We start from the raw sequence: 21,502 nt of genomic DNA on the forward strand, positions 1-21,502 counted from the left end.
CCCCCCCCCCCCCCCCGACCTGCCATACACGCATGTCGTCAACAGCCGGACCGGCCGAACTCCTCGGTCCGTGGCTGGCGCCGTCCAGTGTGGCAGTATCTGACGGCTCTTCTTCCTCCCGCAGATGAGGCAAGGGGCATTCCTAGTGAACGCGGCCCGCGGCGGGCTGGTGGATGAGAAAGCCTTAGCCCAAGCCCTCAAGGAAGGCAGGATACGAGGGGCAGCCCTCGACGTGCACGAATCGGAGCCTTTCAGGTGGGTCTGTGGGGCTGCTGACATGGCTGGTACCCGGGCTCCCGGCCTCGCACCTGGAACTCGCGGGGCCGGGGCTGCTTCTCCACCTGACCGCCCCCACACTGTGACCGTGGGGCGCTGTCCCAGGAAAGCGGCTTCTGGGGAGGAAACGAGAGACCACCTTACAGCCTCTGTTCTAAGGGCTGTGCTGTACTTGGAGCGTAAAAGGGCCAGGGGCCCACGAGGGAAGTCCGAAAGCGTCGGAAAGGAAGGAGAATGGTGTGTTGGTCTGGGGAGGAGCAGGCTTCCTCTGTCCGCTGGACTGCGGGTTCTGCCTAGACGAAAGCCCTGCCCGTCCTCCGGAGAGCCTTCCTCCTTCCTTCCCAGTCCCTGATCCCTCCTGACGCTCACATTAGAAGTTTTGATCAGTATGTTCTTAAATCCCCAGCCTTTGGGAAACCTCCGACACTGTTCCTCTGCACACATAAACTGGCCACGAGCTCTCTTGGTGAGTAGGGTAGGGAGCGATCCTCAGCTCTTCTCATTTGCTGTGTTTTTGTGCATTTATCTAGCTTTGCTCAGGGTCCTTTGAAAGATGCACCGAATCTCATTTGTACGCCCCACACAGCTTGGTATAGTGAGCAAGCCTCACTAGAGATGAGGGAGGCAGCCGCCACCGAGATCCGCCGGGCCATCACAGGTGAGCCCTCCCTCTGCAGCGCTTCCCGCCACCGCCGGCGGGAAGGGCGGCCGGAGACCCGCGGCTCAGCTGCCCCTGGGACTGGTACTGAGAGCAGAGTTGTTAGGGATCAAGTTGATTAAAACCGGAAGGAGCTGGACCCAGTTCATCCAAGCCTTGAACTCAATTTCAGAAGAAACGGAATCCTTTTCATCAGCCAGCGTTAAGCGTTCAAACTGCGGAGGGAGCTGGGGTCGGGGGGGGCGGAGTGAAGAGCTCAGACCACGGGCCCTGCAAAATTGCACCTTTTCTGAAAATGAAAGGGCCAGCCCTCTCATTCTAAGCTAAGAGCCTTTACACTCAGATTTCCATAGTTCGAGCACTAGGGGGTTCCCCCAGCAGCAGCTACTGGTGCTAACTCACTGTGACCTTAAAAATACATCTGATTAATTTTAATCCTCATACTCCAGGTCGCATCCCCGAAAGCTTAAGAAACTGTGTGAACAAGGAATTCTTTGTCACAACAGCTCCCTGGTCAGTAATAGATCAGCAAGCAATCCATCCGGAGCTCAACGGCGCCACATACAGGTGAGGAGCGGAATGGCACCGGCCTAGGCTGGAGCGCTGCCCCCCCCCCCAGAGAGGGGGAGAGGGAAGGAGAGAGGCGTAAACCACCCCAGAGCGCTCCCTGCGCCAAGTCTGTGCAGTCCTCGCACTTTTTCTGATGCCGTTTTTGTGGAGCAAACACAACTCTCGCGATACAGCCTAGAATTGGGGTTCCTATTTATAAAAGGAGTGGGAACTGGGAGTGCATTCCCCGAAGGTCTGAACACTGAGGAATCACCCTGCATTCCAAGCCGCTTCAAAAGCAGAGGGCTTCTGGCTGAGAAGGTACCGGGAAGATTTTCAGGGTAAAGGGCTTGTTGGTGAATTTGTTCTCTAATTGGAATCTTCTGGCCCAGAGCCTTCATAGGCCCTGGAAGGGAGCAGGGTTTCACTGGTGAGTTTCCCAGGGTTCTCTTCCCCTGGCTGGGCTCACAGGGAAATCAATGTCCTGCTTTATAAAGCTGCAGCCTTTAATTCCTTTGTCTTGCTTACTGTAACAATCCCTGGCAGTATGCACTTCCGGGGCCAAATCATTCTCCCCTGGGCCCTAGCCTGTGCGCTGTGGGAAGCATCACGGTGGCCTGGCCTCCAGCAGCGCTCCCAACTGTAATAACCGAAAATGGTTCTAGCTGCAGCTGGCCGTCCCGTGATGAGCCACCGCGGTGAGCCACCGCCGGGGGGAGGCGTTGTTTAACTATGGTTAGTGTAGTAAGACCCACAGGTGAAGGCTCAGACTCGACCAAGTTAGGCGGTTTTCTTCCTGGGTCTTGTGGCTTTATTTACGTTTCGGTTTGCCGTGTTCTATTAATGTCCCCCCGTTTTTACCTAATAGTATTTCAGTATCATTACTCGAAACGGTCTCTGCCCCAGGTTCCTATTCCTTATTGTTGGCAGCCCGTCCTTTAAAGGCCACATCTTAATTCTTCCCTTTGACAGACCAAGACTCCCTGGCCCCTTGGAATACAGCTTATGCTTGAGGGGCTGTAGCTCACCCAAGTCCCAGAGTCCTTCATTTCTGACCAACCAGTGAATAGTTGCGACAGGCTGCAGGTTGGGGAGCTATGGGTCAAGGGTTTGAGAATGTCGAGAATGAGTATTTTCATCATAAAGCACCTGCCTCCTAAAGCTGCTTCATCCTGGGGATGTTCCAATACACCGACTTGCATCTGCGTAAGAACCGCATGGTCTGTGGGGGGCTTAATGCCACGTGTCCTTGCACACACAGCAGCTTGTGAGCCTGTGATGGAAGGGGAGTCTTCACCGGCTCACCTCTTCCCCTGCTGCTGCGTCCCATCTCAGGCCACGAGAGTGCATAGCTAGCTCGCCTAGGAAGCCACAGTTAGTATCACTGTTGGTTAATCATTAAAAGCATCAGTGCTTTTAAACTAAATTAATTCATTAAACTAATGAATTCTAAGGCAACCGGACAACTTGGGGAGTCTTCTTTTGTACAAAATGTTTCTCAAATGTGGTACAGTGTCCGTGGATGTAATGCAGGCTGTTCCTATTGTGTGAAAGCTCCAGTGTGGCACAGTGTTTTGACTGGACTAAATAGTTTTTCATGTAGATTTCTCCTTGCTTTGGAGGCACAGTGACAAACGTATTAAAACAACAGCCTGAAGTAGGAGCCAAGAGCTCGGCTTCTCCCTGCTCCTGACTTACTGGCCCTTTCTCTCTCTGCTCCTCAGATACCCGCCAGGCATTGTGGGGGTGGCTCCGGGCGGACTTCCTGCAGCCATGGAAGGGATCATCCCCGGAGGCATCCCGGTGACTCACAACCTCCCCACAGTGGCACACCCTTCCCAAGCTCCCTCTCCCAACCAGCCTACAAAACATGGGGACAATAGAGAGCACCCCAATGAGCAATAGCAGAGAATGACGAACGGTCATCATTCAGATAAACCTGGGACCAAGAGACAGTGAAAAACAGATGAACTAAGAAAAGGACTTTGACCGTCTTTTTAACCGATTCCGGACATATGCATCATTGACGTTGCAGTGTTAAGAGAGCGAGAAGCCGAGGCGTGGGAAGGCTGAAGCTGTCGTCTGGTTGCGGAAGCGCTCAAAGACTAGGACGCGATTTGTTAACGACCAACTTCTGTTGTGTGTGTTACGTTCTTCATCTGTGCACCCCATCACAAAGAGTAAATAGATCCTTTTCCTTTATCAGCCCCTCGGGCACAGCAGGTCCTGAACACCTTGCTCTAGAATGTTGCATCAGGAGTTCCAAACGTCAAATAAAAAATACTAAGAGGAAAATCCCCCTCCTGTGACTCTAGTCACTTCGGTCCATGGGGGCTGGTGACCTCTTTTGCTGATAGGAAGATTAAACTACTACAGAGAAGGGGGAGAAAACTGTGCCCGTGTGTGACCGACCACCGCAGCGTACGGGCTCCTGTGCGGAAGTCTCCCACCTGAACTGCGTACTGAGCGGGCAAGTTGGTTGTGAATTCAGTAATACCCTCTTGATGATGCAAAAAAAGGAAAAAAAGAAAAAAGAAAAAAAAAAAGAAAAAGTATTAAGTTTCACAAGCTGTTTGTACTCAAATATATTTTCTCAGTTTCAGATCCTCAGCTATTTTATTGAGTGGAAAGTCTTGAGCTAAAAGAGTTCAAGAAAAATAATGTTGCATTTCCTTATGTCTCAGGAAACACTTTTTATGGTAACTTGTCAGATTGTCTATGAACAAACCCACTTTTTTAGACATTGATAAATCTTCTTTTCTTCACGTGATATTTTATACAAGAACACTTCAGGTGTTACTAGATGTGACTGATTTTAACAAATCCTATTAGATTTGTATCAACTAGTTACATGTTATATTCATAGTCTTTTGTGAATCATCGCCTTTTTGTTTAAAAGATGGCCTATTTGGAGCCTTTGTATAGGTACATTCCTGTTTTTGTGACAAAAAAAAATCCTTTAAAACTGTCCCAAACAGAAAAATAATGGCTATCGGAAGTGTTTTGTTTTAGTGTGAGTTACCGCTACTGTGTCTGTTTATTGTAAAGGTGGACATTTAGCGTTCAGTGCAGTTTTCAATAAAAAGTAATAAAAATTTGTTAAGTTCTGAAATTCAAATACATCTCACCCAGGTAAAAGTTCTCTACTTGAGATGTTTTAAGGCAACTACATTCTCAGTTTTCAACTCGTGTTCCTCCCAGGTTCAAAGATGAACACTTTTCCATCTGCCCATTCTATAACCAGATTCAGAAATAAAGGCGATTACCTGTAATAGCTTCACTGAGAATCAGAAAGCCGCCCATTAAGTCCATCGTTATCAAATCATGACATCCTCAAGATGAAACGGTTGGAACTAAGTCGATTCAAGAAACAAAATTGGTCAAGTTAGAGAGTTTTGATTTTAATTTACCCAAAAGCAAAATAACCTGGCTCAAGCATTAATGCAAGGGAAATGAATCTCAAAATTCTTTTAAATGATATTTACAAAGAAATGTTGCAAAATAATTAACAGCCATTTCCATATGTTAAGAACTTTAAGTTGATTTAAAGGATTTTCCTTTCTTGAATAGCATTAAACCCCTTAGTACTAGTGATATCCGCAAGTATCAAAATCCATCCATCAGGTCCAATTCCAGGTACCCAACTCCCTGTCACTCCTTTCTCCTCCCCTTCCCATGAAGAAAAGGGGGAGAGGGGCTGTGATGGGGTCTTCGAACATCACCTTCCTCACCCATTTGAAGGTGGTGGTCCCATCCCAACTCTCCCAGAAAAATTACATTAAAAACAACCTCCTATGGATAGAGATGGAGCCCATGGTTACTGACTGACCCATCACTCCAGGAAACGGAATGGGAACTGAACATCCTTGTCATAACCAGGATGTTGTCAGTCAATGAGGGCATGACAACTGCCTAATGAAAGCAGTGTTCCCATAACACAGATGAAGGCTGGGACACGGTGAGCCTAGAGTCAAAAACAAAAAGGCCAGTTCAAATCCGTGGTTTTGTTTAATTAGAACAGAAAATACCACACTGTAGTCTCCCTAAAAAAAGAACCAAGTCCATACAGATAAGGTATTACTGTCCAGAGTCAACCAAGACCTCCTCTTTGAGAAAGGACTGCGTACTCCATCATCTTGGGACAACAATTATGGCTGTTTAATAGTTCAAGAGCTTAACATAGCATTGATTGATTCACCAACATTTTGGCCATTAGCAGCCAATCTGCTATGAAAACCATTTAAATTTAAAGCCCCATCCCTGTCTGGAGCTTAGGAAATGCAATGCTCTACCTTTCCCACAGGGAAGAATGCTGTACCCGTTAAACTAGGTGTGGTCAGGATCACTGATCATAAATAAATAAAGAGGCACCTCCGGGGAAACAACACTCAGCAGACCACCACACACAGGCTAACTACTGAGCCTATGATTTCTGGACAGCATTGACTGCAGCGTGACCATAGTGACTAGATGCTTCTCTCAAACGTTTCTTTGGCTTCATCAAATGGGAGGGTAGGTAGTTCTGCTGAACAGCAACTAGAATAGGATCTGTGCCCACTAAAGAATTCTTCCTATGTATGGAGAAAAGTTTTTATAGAGATGCTATGCTTAGTCCTCCGAACAACAGCCTTCTAAAAACTTAATCAGGGACTAAAATGAAAGCCAGCCAAAGAGTCAATTTGTAGGGAAACCTAGCCACTTAGAACAGGAACATTTACCATTACTACACCAAAATTCATTTATATGGAACCAGATTGCAAACGATTCCTGCAAGTGTTAGCATACGGCACAAGTGATCCTTTCATCCTGGGACTATCTCTGCACTGTTCCGAGAGTGGAGAAGGAACTGACATCTCACGGGTGTTTTTCTATTTTTAGTATTCCAGCATCAAATCAGAGGTTGTGCACATTTCAAACACCATCTAAACAGAACTTAGAAGAAAACAAGAAGCAAGTATTTAAAGGTTTTTCACAGCCTTTTCATCAAAGGAACAGTGTGCGTGCATGCGTGTGTGTGTGTGTATGTAAGGGGGTGCGTTCCAAATTGCTTGCCACGTCGATAGTCTACAAAGTGCTTATCAGGACACTAAGTCTTTCATGTGTTCCTGAGATAGGTCTGAAATTTTTACCCAGTATTGAACATATACCTGAAGTGGTCAAATAATACTTTTTATAAAAAGACTTCTATCTAAGATTATAGTTTTAACTTTTAAATAAGAATGGCCACAATTAACCAACATGCAAAAGTTCTCAGACGAGTACTCTGAGAAATTCATTATACAATGCATTTCCACCTTACTGCGTTTTTAAATCTTTGTTCTATACTTAACTGATTCCCAATTAGCCCAAGCAAAGGCATGCCTTTCTAACACGATTTGCTTAAAGCAGAGTTGATGATAAAAGGAAGAATCCAAAGTCCCTCTGCGCGGCAATCTGGGAGTATAACATTGTCAACTGAATCAAGTGCGCAAATTTCACACAATTCATTTAGTTACAAGTGGGCCTGTTCCCCAGGCTCTTTCCTAACTTATATGCAGGGAATGACGACTCACAAAGAGACTGCCACCCAGACTCTGGTAGAAGAACCCTCATTTTAAGGGCACTCTTACCAAACAAATAAATAGCTAAATACTGAAAAGGGGCATATCAGAAGCTTAAAAAAGACGAAGTAATAGAAACCAAAACCCTTTCCAAAACAAGGGAATGACGTCTGTATGAAGTTCACTCAAGCAATTCACTCTTACTTTCCTTGCAGTTTGTTCCTTAAAGATTTGACTTCATTTTATTGGGCACGACAGGAACTAAATTATTAATAAAATAAAAGCTTGTTTTTATTTTTATGTTTTGCTGTGGATAATCTGTACAAAAAGTTTCCAAATCTCTAATGAGCTCTACTGAGACTCAACGTAAAGTGGATCTTTTAAGATAGAAGTAGAATGCCAGGTTCTACTTCAAAAAGAGTATCTCAAAGGAACAAAGTCATCTGCCATGTGCTTTTGGAGGTGCCCGTGCTGGAAAAAACTTCTCAATAATATGAAGATGCTGGTACTTGTCCTATTACACAACTTCTTACACAACCACATGCGTTACATTTATAGACAGATTTACAATTCGAAAGGAAAAAAGTTCTGTCTTAATAAAATTAGGGGTTTTTTTTCTTTTTTTACAAACTGTAGTCCAAACAAAGTTCTCGGTCTCCTCACACAGCAGATACATCATCTCCGTCGGGTGTGGATTAGAAAAGCCCTTCCGGGCAGATCCTGCCAGATCAGGTTCCTTCCATGCCTTGCGCTCTGCTTGCAGCATGCACCACACTAGCTTTGGGGTCGCCACAGAGCTGATACCCTGGTCTTCTGCTTTTTGAGTTTTTTCATTCATCTTCATCATCATCGTCTTCCTCTCCATCCGACAGGGACGTGCAAGGCCGGATCTGTCGGTAGCGGTCAAGCCATTTCTCTACCATCTGTGTGACCAGGGGGTGGTTCCGCCGCCGAGAACTTTTCTGCATGGCCACCAGCACCCCCCCTTCGGTCACACAGCAGTCCAGCCACTCCCTGAGCAGTTTCTCTTGCTGTTCCTCATTACCTAGCTTTTAGAGGAATGTGAAGAAAAGGGGAAATAATACCACAGATCAGAGACCTGCTAGAAAAAATTTAATGAAAACACAGCTGGCAAGATTACTAATGAAAAGGTCAAAGCAACAAACTTTTCACGTGGTTTCAGCCTCTCATCAATTTTAGCATAAAACCCAGATTCCTATGGTTAAACAGAAAAACATCAAGGGGACAATTCACAGAAAAATCTCATGGCGGGGGGGACCACCTACCAATGAGTTATTTGTTTGAAAGAACAGGAAAAAACAAATGTTACCTAATAAACTGATCTTAGCAAAGAAAAGGCTAGAAAAACAAAGTCTCAGCTTCAAACACGCGACAAGGTAAGTTTATTCAGTGAAGTATTTATAGAATGAAGTTATAAAAATTATGTTCTACTAATTAATGCCCTGATTATAAAAGTTTTATAATGATTACTCGTATATTAAATAAAAGACCAATCGTTTTGTAAGAACATGGGTTTTCTGAGTGTTCTTTCTGCACAGCCTCACCAGCCCTGCCTGGGCTACACCTCCCTCGCCCCTACATCTGGACGGTCTCCGGATGGCCCTTCTGCTCCCGCCACTGCTCCAGGCACCTAGTCTCTGGTCTCCGCATGGAGCAGCCAGGGTTCCTCTACTGGACAAACTGGCCGCGGGCTTCCTTGCTTGCCCGGAGTCAAAGCCAAGGCTTTATTTAAAAGGCTGCGCCCCTTGCCATCCCTGAGCCTCAACCCCCTTCCCCACAAACCACACCGGGGCCCTGCGGTACCCTCTGCCTATAGCTCTCTTCCCCCATATTCTGCAAGACTCCCTCCTCTTGCAGGGCTTGTTTCAGGCATCATCACCTCAGACGCCTTCCCTCACAGCCTGATTGCAATCATGAGCCCCGGGCCCCCCTCCCCCCCATCTTTCTGGTTTTCTCCTCAGCACCCCTCCCTGCCTCAGGGCAGGGACTGTCATCTGACCGTTACTGCTCCATCTGCACCCCACGACCTAAGGAGCAGCTCAGGAAAGGGACGTGTCATGGCCTGGCAGACGCATATCTACAGGAAGAGACGAGTGCCGGGGCCAGACGCAGCAGCGTGGCTGGCGAGGCAGAGAACGCCGCGTCAGCAAGGCGTCCCGGGCCGGGTTCCAGGCAGCATTACCATTTCAGGTGGTTCACGGGAGCACCGTGCCTCTTACCTCCTGAGCAGAAAGAAAGTGCACGTGGAGTAACTTCCTCTCGCTGTCAACCAGAGGCAGAAACGTGATGGTGACGTCGTCATCGGTGTTCAGGTTAGCACCAGCACCTCGGTTGCCGTAGCCGTCGTTCTCCATGGCAACCAAAGCAGAGAAGTGGCCCCTTGTATAGCCCAGAGCGATGGGACTTTTCCAACAAAAACTCTGTTCCCACAACAAAGGCAAATAAACACCTGGAGGGAGGAAAGAAAATCCCCATGAGGTCATCAGGATATGGCTGCAAGCTGCATGGTAACAAGAGACTTCTAAAATACTCTTGAATAATGACTTACCTTGAAACCGAGTATATCCTAAAGTTTCTCCCCGGAAACTTTTATAATATTTTACTCCATAAACTATAATTGGTCGTCTAAGAATATGTGCAAGTACAAAAATGTGTGTCTGTTCCAAACTTGCTCCAGGCTGTACGGAATAAAAGGAAGAAAGCAATTTCTCTTTAAAACATTTATTGTAACCCTGGAAAACTGTGCAAAACACAATGCTGCCCTTCAATACACTAGACCGACGCTTTTTTAAAAAAATTTTATTAATAATACAGTCAGGCTAAAGAAACATAAAATTCTTCAAACGGCAAAATCCAATGAAATAATAAAAGAAATCTGCAAAGTCTACGTAAACAAGTATCCTTCACTACCCAATCTCAAGACCCCAACGGCTTTAGTTAAACAGTGACCCCAGGAACAAGAGCTTCCGATAGCAAGCGCTGCTGGAGTCATCCCACGGCCTCCTTGTCAGATCACTGTGAGTACGACCCTACAACGAGGTCCTCCCCAAGTAAAAAGATGAGCTGTTATTTCATACAAACGTAAATGGCAAGAATACTGAACAGGTCTACCACCCCTCTATAAGGATTCCAACAACCCATTTTCAGGAAGTACACGTCGCAGGTGTAAACAGCCACTGTGACGGAGGTACTTCATTCACAGGGTTCAAACAAACAATGGTGTTTTCTGCAAAGAAAAGGAATGGTTTGTTGTGTGTATATCTGAACGTTACAGTTCAGTCTACTGAACGTGCTTCATGGAATAAAACTAATATGAAAGGTAGAGTCTAAGAGGAACAACTCTACATGATTCATTTTTCTAAAAGTTCATTCCCAGCCTAATTTTAAAGGAATCCTTCCACCTGTCGGCCACGGCCCCTTCCCCGCGGCATACATCACATGGACAGAGCCTCGCGCGAAGATCACCGCTTCACCCTCCGGGCCTGACGGCGGCACACCAGCACAGGAGTGCCCCCCACCAGCTCAGTGATCTTGGCTCAGGGCCCCTCAGACCCAGCACAGGAGCTGACCAGCAGGTGGACAATGTAAATGAGGAGCAATACGAAACAAGTACGTGAGCGTGTGGGACCATCGCAGTACGACTTTCATCGGGACGATTTCTAATCACTTATAAGAGACATGTTACTGCCTCTGTCCTGCGGTGCGGACTTGCCTCTGGTCCTGTAGCTGACAGACAGCAGTCCCGGCCAGAACCTGTCACCCGATGCCGAATCAAGCACTCTCTCACGTACGCCACAATGCCTCCAACATAGTTTACGGATGTAAATCCAGGGACTTAGAGCACGTAGCCTACTTTTCTCACAGAAGCACCATGCCTCGAAGCACTCTTACCTGACTAGCAAGAGAGAGTATAAAGGCCCAGTCTTCTTGCCACTGTTCTTCTCTCAAGGAAAAATGTAAACCGAAGCTCTGAGAATACCATGATTCCCAATCTTTCCAACGTGTATAAAACCTGAAAAGGCAAGAGAGTAAAAATAAGCCTCTGTAAGGGTTCCAATCATCTACTTCATGTAGTCTTTAAGCAATTCATGTGAGATCAATTTTATTAATTTTACCCAATTTCCATTATATTTCCATTATATTTATATACCTTCTGCTAGCAGACACCATTTAACACATTCTCGCACAAAATTTCATTTACCACCCAGCAAGTTTTCACCAAAACTTTAAACACTAGTGATGAGAACAATCAATTTCAATTGTCTACTATTGGTTTACAAGTTTAAAAACCAAAAAAACACTCAAAATCATCTGAGATGCTGGGTACAATCAAAGACACTACATTTCTACATTACTGTATAGTATTCACTATTTGGTCACTGTAGAAACAACAGACTAGAAACAGCCCATGTGTTCACAAGAGTATCAGAACCACTTCCAGAGCAAGGCCCTAATCTCTTCAATTCTATGAAGGCTCAGAGAGATGGGAAACTATCAAAAAGAAGTGTGAAGCTAGCAGAGGTTGGCCTATGAGGTTTAAGGAAAGAAGCTGTCTCCAGACATCACAGTGCAAGGTGAATCGGCAAGTGACACAAAAGCCACAACAAGTTCTCCAGAAGATCTAGCTAAGATCATGAATGCAGGTGGCCACACCAAACAACCAATCTTCAGTGTAGATGGAACAGTCTTCTACTGGAAGATGCTGCCATCTGGGACTGTCCACAGAGAGGAGAAGTCAGTGCCTGGCTTCAAAGGACAGGCTGACTCTCTTGCTAAGGGGCTCATGCAGCTGGTGACTTTAAGTTGAAGCCAATGCTCACTGACCATTCCAAAAATCCTAGGACCCTTAAAAATTATGCTAAATATACTCTGCTCCATAAAAGAATAACAAAGCCTGGATGACCACGTATCCATTTTTAGTATAATTTGCTAAATATTTTAAACCCACTGTTGATGCCTACCCCTCAGGTAAAAAACTCCTTTCAAATTATGACTGCTCACCGACAATGCACCTGATCATCACCCAGAGTTCTGACGGAGATGGACAACCAGTGTTTCATGCCTGCTAACACAATATCCATGCTGCAGTCCATGACCAAGGAGTAATTTCAACAAGCAAGCCTACAGCTGCCAAACACATTGATTCCTCAGATGAGTGTGGGCAAAGGAAAGGATTCACCATTCTCGATGCAACTACGAACAATCCTAATCCATGGAAAGAGGTCAAAAGAACATTTACAGGCGTTTGGAAGAAGTTGTTTCCAACCCTCATGGACAACCCGGAGGGATTCAAGACCTGAGTGGAGGAAGTCACCGCAGCTGCGGTGGGAGTAACAAGAGCCAGAATGAGAAGCAGAGCATGAGGATGGGACTGAAGCGCTGCGATCTCATGACACAACTTGAACAGATGAGGGCTTGCTTGGGATGGACAAGCAGAGAGTGGTTTTTTGGAATGGTATCTAATCCTGGTGAAGATGCTGTGAAGACTGCTGAAATGACAACAAAGGATTGAGCCTATCGCATAAACTTAGCTGACAAGCAGCAGTAGGGTTTGGGAGGACAGACTCCAAAGCTGAAAGGAATTCTAACTGTGGGTAGGACGCCATCAGACAGCATCGCATGCTACAGAGGAGTCACTTGTGCGGAGCCATCGGTGCAGCTCACTTTGCTGTCCTCTTATTTTAAAACCACCACCATCCCCCGCTCACCCAGCAGCCACTGACGCTGAGGCAAGACCCTCCACCAGCAAAAAGACTACGACTCACTGAAAGTTCACATGATGGTTAGGGTCTCTCAGCAATGAAGTATTTTTAACATTAAGGTATATATGTTTTTTTTAAGACCTAATACTATTGCACACTTGACTACGGACTAAACTTTTATATGCACTGAGAAACCAAAGTTTCCTTTGACTCACTTCAGTACAGTATTTACTTTATTCCAGTGGTCTGGAACCGAACCCACAATATCTCCGCGGTGTGCCTGTATCATACATCCAGTCAAGTTACCATCAAGGCTTGCCAGCCCTCTAGAGAGCTTTTTCATTTTTTTCAGTGACCTCCAAATTCTTCCTCTCTTGCATTATGCTTTGATCTACAATTTAGCTCTCAAAAAAGTGATTAAATTGCTTTCACCTTCAAATTCTAGAGAGTACTTTCATTTAATAACGTTTACTCTGTGCCATGTGTCAGACTACGGGAGGCGCTAGATCTTCCACACAAACCCTCTGTTCTCACGGAGTTTACATTCTAATGGAATTCACATCTAAATACTAACAACAAAATTCACAAGTGCTCAAAAATTACAAAGAGGCACTAGGGGAGTAAAGTTTTTTAGAGTAAGGCCATTATCATTATTGTGTGAGCATTCAATTAGGTGTAAGAGGAAAAAAAACACGTTTTAATTAATTTAGCTTCTTTCAGCCTCAATTTTTCTCATTTATGATAACTGAGATAATGTATATACAAAACCAAAAAAATACCATATTCCCTGCTATCTGAAAGTTTGCTTCGTACCCCTTCACCTTTAGGAAAGACCTATACTAGCACCTGTTTTTGCTAGCCAAAAAGAAATCTGAAGAGGATTTTCACTTCTACGAGATGGTAACTACATCTTTGCTTTATGCCATTTCAGCTGACAAAAGGTTTCCCAGGAATGCTCTACTTTCAGATAACAGGGAAACCTGTCTACAGAAAGGACATTTCTGAGCTGGAAGATGTGATATGGACTGTATACTGAATAACAGAGTCCTTGCTGATTTTCTTAGATGTGGTAATGAGGACTCAGGTAAGAGGATATCCTCGTTCTTCAAAGATGCACGATGAGATATTGACCGGCCGGGGGGGAACTGGCAAAGGGAGGTGCTTACATATGTAGACGAAGTGTGTGTTGGTAAAGGTTAACAGCTGGGCAGCAATCCAAGGAAGGAAACACTGGGGTCTGGGGCATTGATATATGTATTTTTTTGACTTTACTGTGGATTTCAAAATTTGCAAAATAAAATGTGGTCTGAAGACTATGTGTCTCAGGAAGAAAAAAAATCTCGTAATACATAATCTTTCAAATTTCAACAAAAATACGAAATCAGAACACTTAAAAATATGAGCAAAGACCTTATCAATATTTAACTTCAAATGTTTCTATTTAAAAGCAAAAAGGTATAAAACCCATCAAAATGTTCAAAGTGTCTCAATGTGCAAAACCAAAGCTTCCCCCCTAACTTCCACAGAAAAAGTAACAGGCGAAAAGTATCCCAACACTCTAAGGAAATGATTCAGCAAGAGCACACAGGCTTTACACAGGGAAGGATGCCAGCTCACCAATGTGAACAGTCATGCAGGCTGTCATGCAGGGCTTTCCGAAGCACCGAGTCCTTGTCATAAATGCCCCAGGTAGCTTGTAGCACTGAATCAAGTAAGCAGTCTCCCGCAGTCCGGTTCCAAAGCGCATACAGTCGACTGTCCAAACGCGTAGCCAATTCCAAAGACCAGTTTATAATTGGAGATTCTTCTTCTAACTCTACGTAAGGAATTTAAGTAACATGTTCATTTTCATGCAATTTAAGACTATTCATTGGAGGAAAGAATCCATTCTCTAGATGTTGGTAAGTTTATGTGTCATTTACTACTAAACACCTAAATAAATCTGATCAATTGAAATACAAACTTTCTGGGTAGTTGAAACATCTGTGGCTCTAGAATAATTTTCTCAACTTTTAAATTCTTTACTATTTGCAATGAATGTTTAACATGGAAATATACTCATTCTAGAACAGGAAGCAGAAAACCACAAGGCTTAAAAACTTTTATACCTTTATTCCATCACAGTTAATACCTGTGAATAAGCATTCTTAAATTTTTTTTCCAGTTTTATCGAGATATAATTAACAGAATGAACATTTTTAACAGCACAATGTGACACTGCTCTTAAGGACTTTACATTTCCAATTAAAGTAAAAATCAAACAAGTCAACCATACACTGAACTGCTCCAAGCCTTACAAAGCAGAATTTACGGAAATTGAATTAAATCACATTCATTAATTCCACTTACCTTTCTGAACATCTCTATCAAGCACCTCATCAAACAATTTTTCTTGGACTGTTGGAGGCAAGTCTTCAATATCTACAAAGCAAAAAACAGACTTAAGAGATTTTCTTAGGTCTCATAACTTAATAAATTTGATACGAGCATCGAATAGTGATTTCCTCTAAAATAATGCCCTTGCCAGGGCACCTGGGTGGCTCAGTCGGTTAAGTGTCCAACTCTTGGCTTTGGCTCAGGTCATGACCCCAGGGCTGTGAGATCAAGCTCCTCACTGGGCGCTCAGCACAGAGTCTGCTTGAGATTCTCCCCTCTTCCACCTTCTCCTACTTGTGCTCACTCACTTGCACTTCTCTAATAAAAAAAAAATCTTAAAAAAAAAAAAGCAACCAAAAACTCCCTTGACACTGAAGGCTGTCAAGTGGCTTCTTGTAAAAAAACAAAAACAAAAACATGCATGATGTGTGTAAATGTAACATAATTCCCTTTCTATACTTCATTAGCAAAACTGTTATCTAAAAGTAATAAAAAGAATATTTGGACCAATAATTACATACAACTATTATCAAAAAGATAAGAGATAATAATGTTGGCAAGGATGCGCACAGTCAGTAGAATGTAAACTGGTAGAGCCACCATGGAGAACAGTATGGAGTTTCCTCAAAAAGTTAGAAGTATCATCATGATCCAGCAATCCGACATCTGCATATATCTCCAAAGGAGATGAAAATAGGACAATGAAGAGGTACTGAACTCCCACAATAGCCAAGATATAAACAATGGATGAATGAATAAAGATTGGGGGGATGTAAAATGGAATGTTATTCGGCCAGGTGAAATAAAGAAATCCTGCCATTTGCAACAACATGGGTAAACCTCAAGGGCATTAGGCTAAACGGAATTAGCCAGACAAAGACAAATCAAATACTGCATGGTACCACTTCCATGTGGACTCTTAGAGAAAAAAAAGTCAGACTCATAAAAACAGGGTAGGAAAGAGGTTGCCAAGCGCTGGGGGAAGTGAGGAAAAGAGAGATTGGTAAAAGGGTACAAAAACTTCCAAGCTATAAAATGAAAAAGGCTGAATACCTAATGTCAAAACCATGGTAACTGTATTTTATAACACTGTATTATATAACCGAAATTTGCTAGGAGGGTAGAACTTACATGTTCTCACCAAAACAGATAAATAAACCAAACATGTGAGACGATGGGTATGTTAATTAACTAGATGAGGAAAACCCTTTCATAATATATGCATATATGAAATCAAAATGGATACTTGAAATATTTGACAATTTTACAGGACAATTATCCCTCAGTAAAACAGAAATAAAAGGAAAACCCAAACAGCGCTATCTGATACTCAAGTTGATGAAACAGTAACAACATACAAATATATATCTGCCCTTATCTCCCCACACTCTCAACCTCCGCTCAGGCCTATTGTTTTCAGACTTTAGAATCTTCTTATAAAAGTTAATGAACCATTAATTATTGTACACAGATCCCTGTTTTTGTCATCTTCCTCAAATTCTCCATGCTTTGTTCAGTTTACTAAAGGAGCAGTCTACAGGAAAAAGCATTACCCTTAAAATTAAAAAAAAAAAAAAGGCTATTTTGAAGTCAAAATAAAAATCTAAACATCACCAGAGTAAGCTAAGTGTACAGAGAGTGCATTTCAAGTGAATTTTGTCTGATTTTAAAAGGCTTAGTTATTGGGGTACCTGATAGCTCATTCGGTTAAGCATCCAACTCTTAATTGTGGCTCAGGGCCATGAAATCAAGCCCCATGTTGGGCTCAGAGCTCAGCCTGGGGTCTGCTTGGCCCTCTCCCTCTGCTCCCCCACCCCACCCCGCTCGTGCTCGCTCACTCTCTCTAAAATAGAATTAAATCTTAAAAAAAAAAAAAAAAAGGCTTACTTATTATCTCCCTACCATTTGTAAATGTCCCTGTTCATGTCAATATAAAAGCTCAAGACACTTAGAACCAAGATGGAAGCTTTATTTTAGAAACTTCTGGTGTTTGGTGCGTTTACTCAGTGCCAAGTGACAAAAAGCATCCTGGAAGACATTTCTAATCGTCACTGAATTGAAAAATGAAAAGCTGCTTCACAAACATAATAGAAATTAATATAAATGAGTGAAGAACATAATGACACTTGCAAAAGAATGCCAGTATCTTTGATTCAAATAATCTGACTCCACCCATCAAAAGCCAGAGTTCTAATCCTATCTCCTAATACCAATAAACAATACCTACGTAATTTTAAAATAGGTATGAAAAAGAAAAAAAAAAAGTACACTGATAATATCATAAACTAAACCTGAAGAGAAAAATAAATGGGTAAAACATTTTTTTAAAAACATCTAAGGCCCACACGGAAGTCAGTTATTATCAGCTGTTATCTTACCAGAGCCAAAGCATAGGTTTAAGAGGAGCCCTTGTACTGGTCACTTCCAGAATAAATAGGGTAGTCAAATAATTTAAAATGCACATACTGTAGCTAAGTTATCTGCTTTCTAACAGAAACAATTTCACTCACACATTTAAAAATATATATATAATAAAGTGAAAATTTCTTTTCACATTGAAATTTGGAGTTACCTGCTGGCAACGTAAATGTTACAAGGTCAGTTAGAAAATAGCAAGCAAAATCCCCCTTTCTCTGATGAAGAGAGGCAGCTATCTCTCGCCGGATCTGCTCTGTCAGTTCAGGACACACCATTGCTGGAATACACTTTGCTGCTTGTTGAGACACCTTAAATACAAAAGAAACTTTCCTCTGCATCTCATTTATCATTAACAAAAGCAGAAAACAACAGTATTTAAGAGAAATTACCAAACCTTCCCAGTAACTCAGTTTTAAAACAGATTAGGGATTATTTCCTCACTAGTGGAAGTATGTTTCAGTACAACTTTCCAGGAAAATAGCCATAAAAATGCTTTACCTTCTGACTCAGGAAATTCACTTCTTAGGAATTTATCCCAAGGAAATATATAAAGATTTAGATAAAAACTTATGTAAAATGGTGCTGTTCACAAGGTTCATCCTAGGACAGGGAGGGAGGAACGAAAACCACCTAAGTAAGACTAAGCATCATGCCCGCAATAAAAGCATTCTTAAAAAACAGGGAATTCCAGCTCCCGGGAGAAAGAGGAAAGTACACACACTCTTCTCCTGCTGGGTGAAGAATACTTCGAGTACCCTGACATGGAATAAAGAAAGCATGATATTTTTAAAGGGTTAGTTTCCACTGACTTCAAATCCCTCCCCATTTGTTATAACTCAATATTTAAAAAAAGCATTGGCTTCTCCAAGTGTAGAACAGACAACGAACCTTCGAAGTACAGCCAGCCTGTCAGGAATGAAATGTGAGCAGTGACGGAGCTCGTGAGCGCTATGACAGAGAACTTCTAAGCAAGGGCATGGCTAAAACTTTTCTTTTCTCTTTAATGTTGGATAGCATCAAATGGTGCAAAATTATTATTTTACATTTAAGTTATATTCCCTTTGTGGAGCCCAAAATATCTGCATAGGAAGAATTCTGAAATGAAAGGTGAGTATCTGCAGGAGAGGAAATGAGTCTGGTGTGAAGCTGGAGTGAAGCAGTCAGCTCTGTTCTCTGCTGTCATGACAGACCGCAGCCGCGAACCTGAACAGCCTTTCCTACCCTTCGTCTCTAGCCTCTTCAACCTTATGTCTCCCAACCATCTCCTTAGCCTAGTAATTCTTAACTTAGGGCACATGAACTTGGGAAGGACCTGTGAACCTGAATGGGAATTTTCATTAAATTTAAATCCTTCAGGGGCGCTTGGGTGGCTCATATAGTTAAACGTCTGCCTTCAGCTCAGGTCATGATCTCCGAGTCTCTGGGATGGAGCCCCAAGTTGGGCTCCCAGCTCAGGAGGGAGTCTGCTTCTCCCTCTCCCCCTGCCCATGCTCTCTCTCTCTCTCTGTATCTGTCTCAAATGAATAAATAAAATCTTTTAAAAAGAAATTTAAATACTTCATTTTCACTAACCTCCTGTCTGTATTTAAAATGCATTCTCTTATATATCACAAATCTAATATTCTGAAAAAATCATCATTTCAATATAACTGATTTCCACTGCAATCTTACTTTTATTTTAGGCATGTAAAAAACAGTATTATGAAAAGGAGTCCATAAGGTTCCACCAGACTACCAACAGAGTCCATGACCTAAAATCCAGTTAAAAACCCTGCCCCAGATATACACATCCCCCAAAATATAACGTTCTCCTGGTCTCATCCCAAAGTACTTGGCTCTGTGCTCTCTCTGCAGGCACATCCCTTAGTCCAATCTCCCTACTGGCCCCTTCAATTCTGTCCTCTGGAGTGTCCACTCCACTGAGATGACATTCCACAACCAATTTTGTTCTTTCCCTGGAAATCCACCCTGCTCCCACCTGTCCCACAATATACCATGGTTGGTCTATGTGTTCCAGAGGATACGGAAAAATGATGTGATGTCGCTTCCTAAATTAAATTAGGTTCCATCTAGAAGACCCTGAAGCTTCCATTTGAGTCAGTCTCTTGTGCCCTTTGTCTCTCGGATCACTCGGTCTGGTGAAACCTGCCCTCTGGAGGGACCCACGTGACCAGGATTTGAAGCCTCCTGCCACCAGTCATTCAAGTGTGCTTGGAACCAGATCCTCTCACCCCAGTCAAGCCTTTTGACCACTGCAGCTCTGAAAATGTGACTGTAAGCTCCTGGGGCCTTGGGCCAAAATCATTCAGCAGACCAGCTCCTACATTCCCTACACTCAGAAACCGCATGAAGGTAACAACTGTTTGTTGTCTAAAGCTAAGTGGAGGTGATCCGTTAGGCAGTAAATAGTAAGTACCCTGGGGTTCTACTGCCTTCCCACTGTTAGTCCCCAGATGTTCTTAGGAGGTCAATGACTTATGACAGTCCCTCCGACTTTCTCACAGCCCTCTACCAGACTGAGGGCAGTTCAAGAACCCCTCAAAGGACTTGAACCTTGATTCACAGCTGCCATCTCTATCCTGTCTCCCGCCACCACCAGCAACTACAGCTCCACACGCTGGCCCTACCAATACACAACGCAAATAGAGCCAGACCTCAAATACTACAGAAACTACCTCTAACTGGTTCCATCCCCTGTTCTAGAACTCTGGTTCTTCTAGTCACACTGCTGCTTTTCAAACAGTCCCTTTTTCCCACAGTAAGCCCACCTTTGTTTTCACCATGACTATCACTCAAGCCCTTCCCTTCCTCTTTTTGGTGCTCTGGCATCACTGGACTCTTACCAAACCGAACAATGCCTAGCCATTTCAATCATGTTTTCAGGTAACCTTCATATTCCTTAATCCCTCCCAGTGCTTTGTACATAATAGTTCCCAATATTGGCAAATTTGAATATGCATACCACAGAAGACGTATACTGACAAAATTTGAATCTACAACTGATCTGACTCCCTGCACTTTTACTCTATTTCTCTTATCATTAAAAGAATTACCTGGATAATATGGTCACATCCTGAATCGTTCACCTGCCATCCTTTGTGACATCTGTGTAGTTATCTAAGCTGGAGAGCTCAGAACCAACTTGATCCCTCTCTCTCCATGACTCCCCATAGCCAGCCGATTCACTTAATCTTGACTCCATCCCCACCAGCTCTCTCAAACCGGCCCACTTCCTTCCATTGCCATTGCCACCCTGTACTGGCAGGGCAGAGCGCTTGCCAGCATCACGCGGTGCTATCATACCGAAGCTTCCCCCTCTCCTATCCACAGAAGCCCAAAGAACCTCTGATCTGGTCACTCCCCTGCCCCTCTCCTTAACACTCTGCACAGCTGTTCACTGCCCTAGGAACAATCTTCCAGTTCCCTGCCCTAGAAGATCCTTCACAACGCTTCCCTTACCAGTTCCCAATCACCATCACAGTCACGCTGAGTAGCTGCAAGCTCCTGAACTCACCACAAACACTACCACCAGGGCCTCTGAATAAATGGTTTCCTCAACTCCCTTCTCTCCTCCACCCACTTATGAGGCTAACTCCTACTTCTTCAGATCTCCACTACAATGTTACCTGCTCTGCATAATAAGGTAAGGTATGCCAAAACACTTTTCAAAGTACTCCCACAGCACCTGGCATTCACATCTATGAGAACACACACTGTACAGAATTACCTATTTCTCTACTTTTCTGGATACTCACTGAAGGAAGAGCCAGTGTCTTCACAATTACATCCCTTTTTAGCACCATACCTAGCACACAGTAGGTACTCAATAAATATTAGTTGAACGAATGAATGAAAGATACATCCTAGTGTTTTTTTTAATCAAACAGATTATTCAAATATTTGGCAAAATGTCCTATTTTAAAAGCAGTATACCCTTAGGAATTATATACTGTTGAAGCCTC

General features: G+C 43.5%; 2 protein-coding genes across 5 annotated transcripts in view; one reads left to right on the forward strand and one right to left on the reverse strand.

Annotated features, from left to right (window-relative positions):
- The window catches only part of CTBP2 (C-terminal binding protein 2), a 157,460-nt gene extending 152,879 nt beyond the window's left edge, over positions 1-4,581 (forward strand). For all 4 annotated transcript variants that reach the window (XM_040624251.1, XM_040624249.1, XM_040624252.1 and 1 more), the window contains 4 exons: positions 125-255; positions 807-934; positions 1,384-1,501; positions 3,208-4,581. In XM_040624251.1, the coding sequence (XP_040480185.1) occupies positions 125-255; positions 807-934; positions 1,384-1,501; positions 3,208-3,388 (558 nt within the window). In that variant the 3' untranslated portion in view covers positions 3,389-4,581. The remainder of the gene's footprint in view (positions 1-124; positions 256-806; positions 935-1,383; positions 1,502-3,207) is intronic.
- Positions 4,582-4,863: 282 nt separating this feature from the next.
- ZRANB1 (zinc finger RANBP2-type containing 1) overlaps positions 4,864-21,502 on the reverse strand; it is a 62,307-nt gene continuing 45,668 nt past the window's right edge. The window contains exons 4-10 of the mRNA XM_040624248.1: positions 17,695-17,848; positions 15,096-15,167; positions 14,364-14,562; positions 10,936-11,056; positions 9,593-9,722; positions 9,264-9,493; positions 4,864-8,072 (exon numbers count right to left, since the gene is read on the reverse strand). Of these exons, the coding sequence (XP_040480182.1) occupies positions 7,854-8,072; positions 9,264-9,493; positions 9,593-9,722; positions 10,936-11,056; positions 14,364-14,562; positions 15,096-15,167; positions 17,695-17,848 (1,125 nt within the window). The 3' untranslated portion in view covers positions 4,864-7,853. The remainder of the gene's footprint in view (positions 8,073-9,263; positions 9,494-9,592; positions 9,723-10,935; positions 11,057-14,363; positions 14,563-15,095; positions 15,168-17,694; positions 17,849-21,502) is intronic.

The sequence above is a fragment of the Ursus maritimus genome, unplaced genomic scaffold (assembly GCF_017311325.1).
Source record: "Ursus maritimus isolate PB19 unplaced genomic scaffold, ASM1731132v1 scaffold_7, whole genome shotgun sequence".
NCBI lineage: Eukaryota > Metazoa > Chordata > Mammalia > Carnivora > Ursidae > Ursus > Ursus maritimus.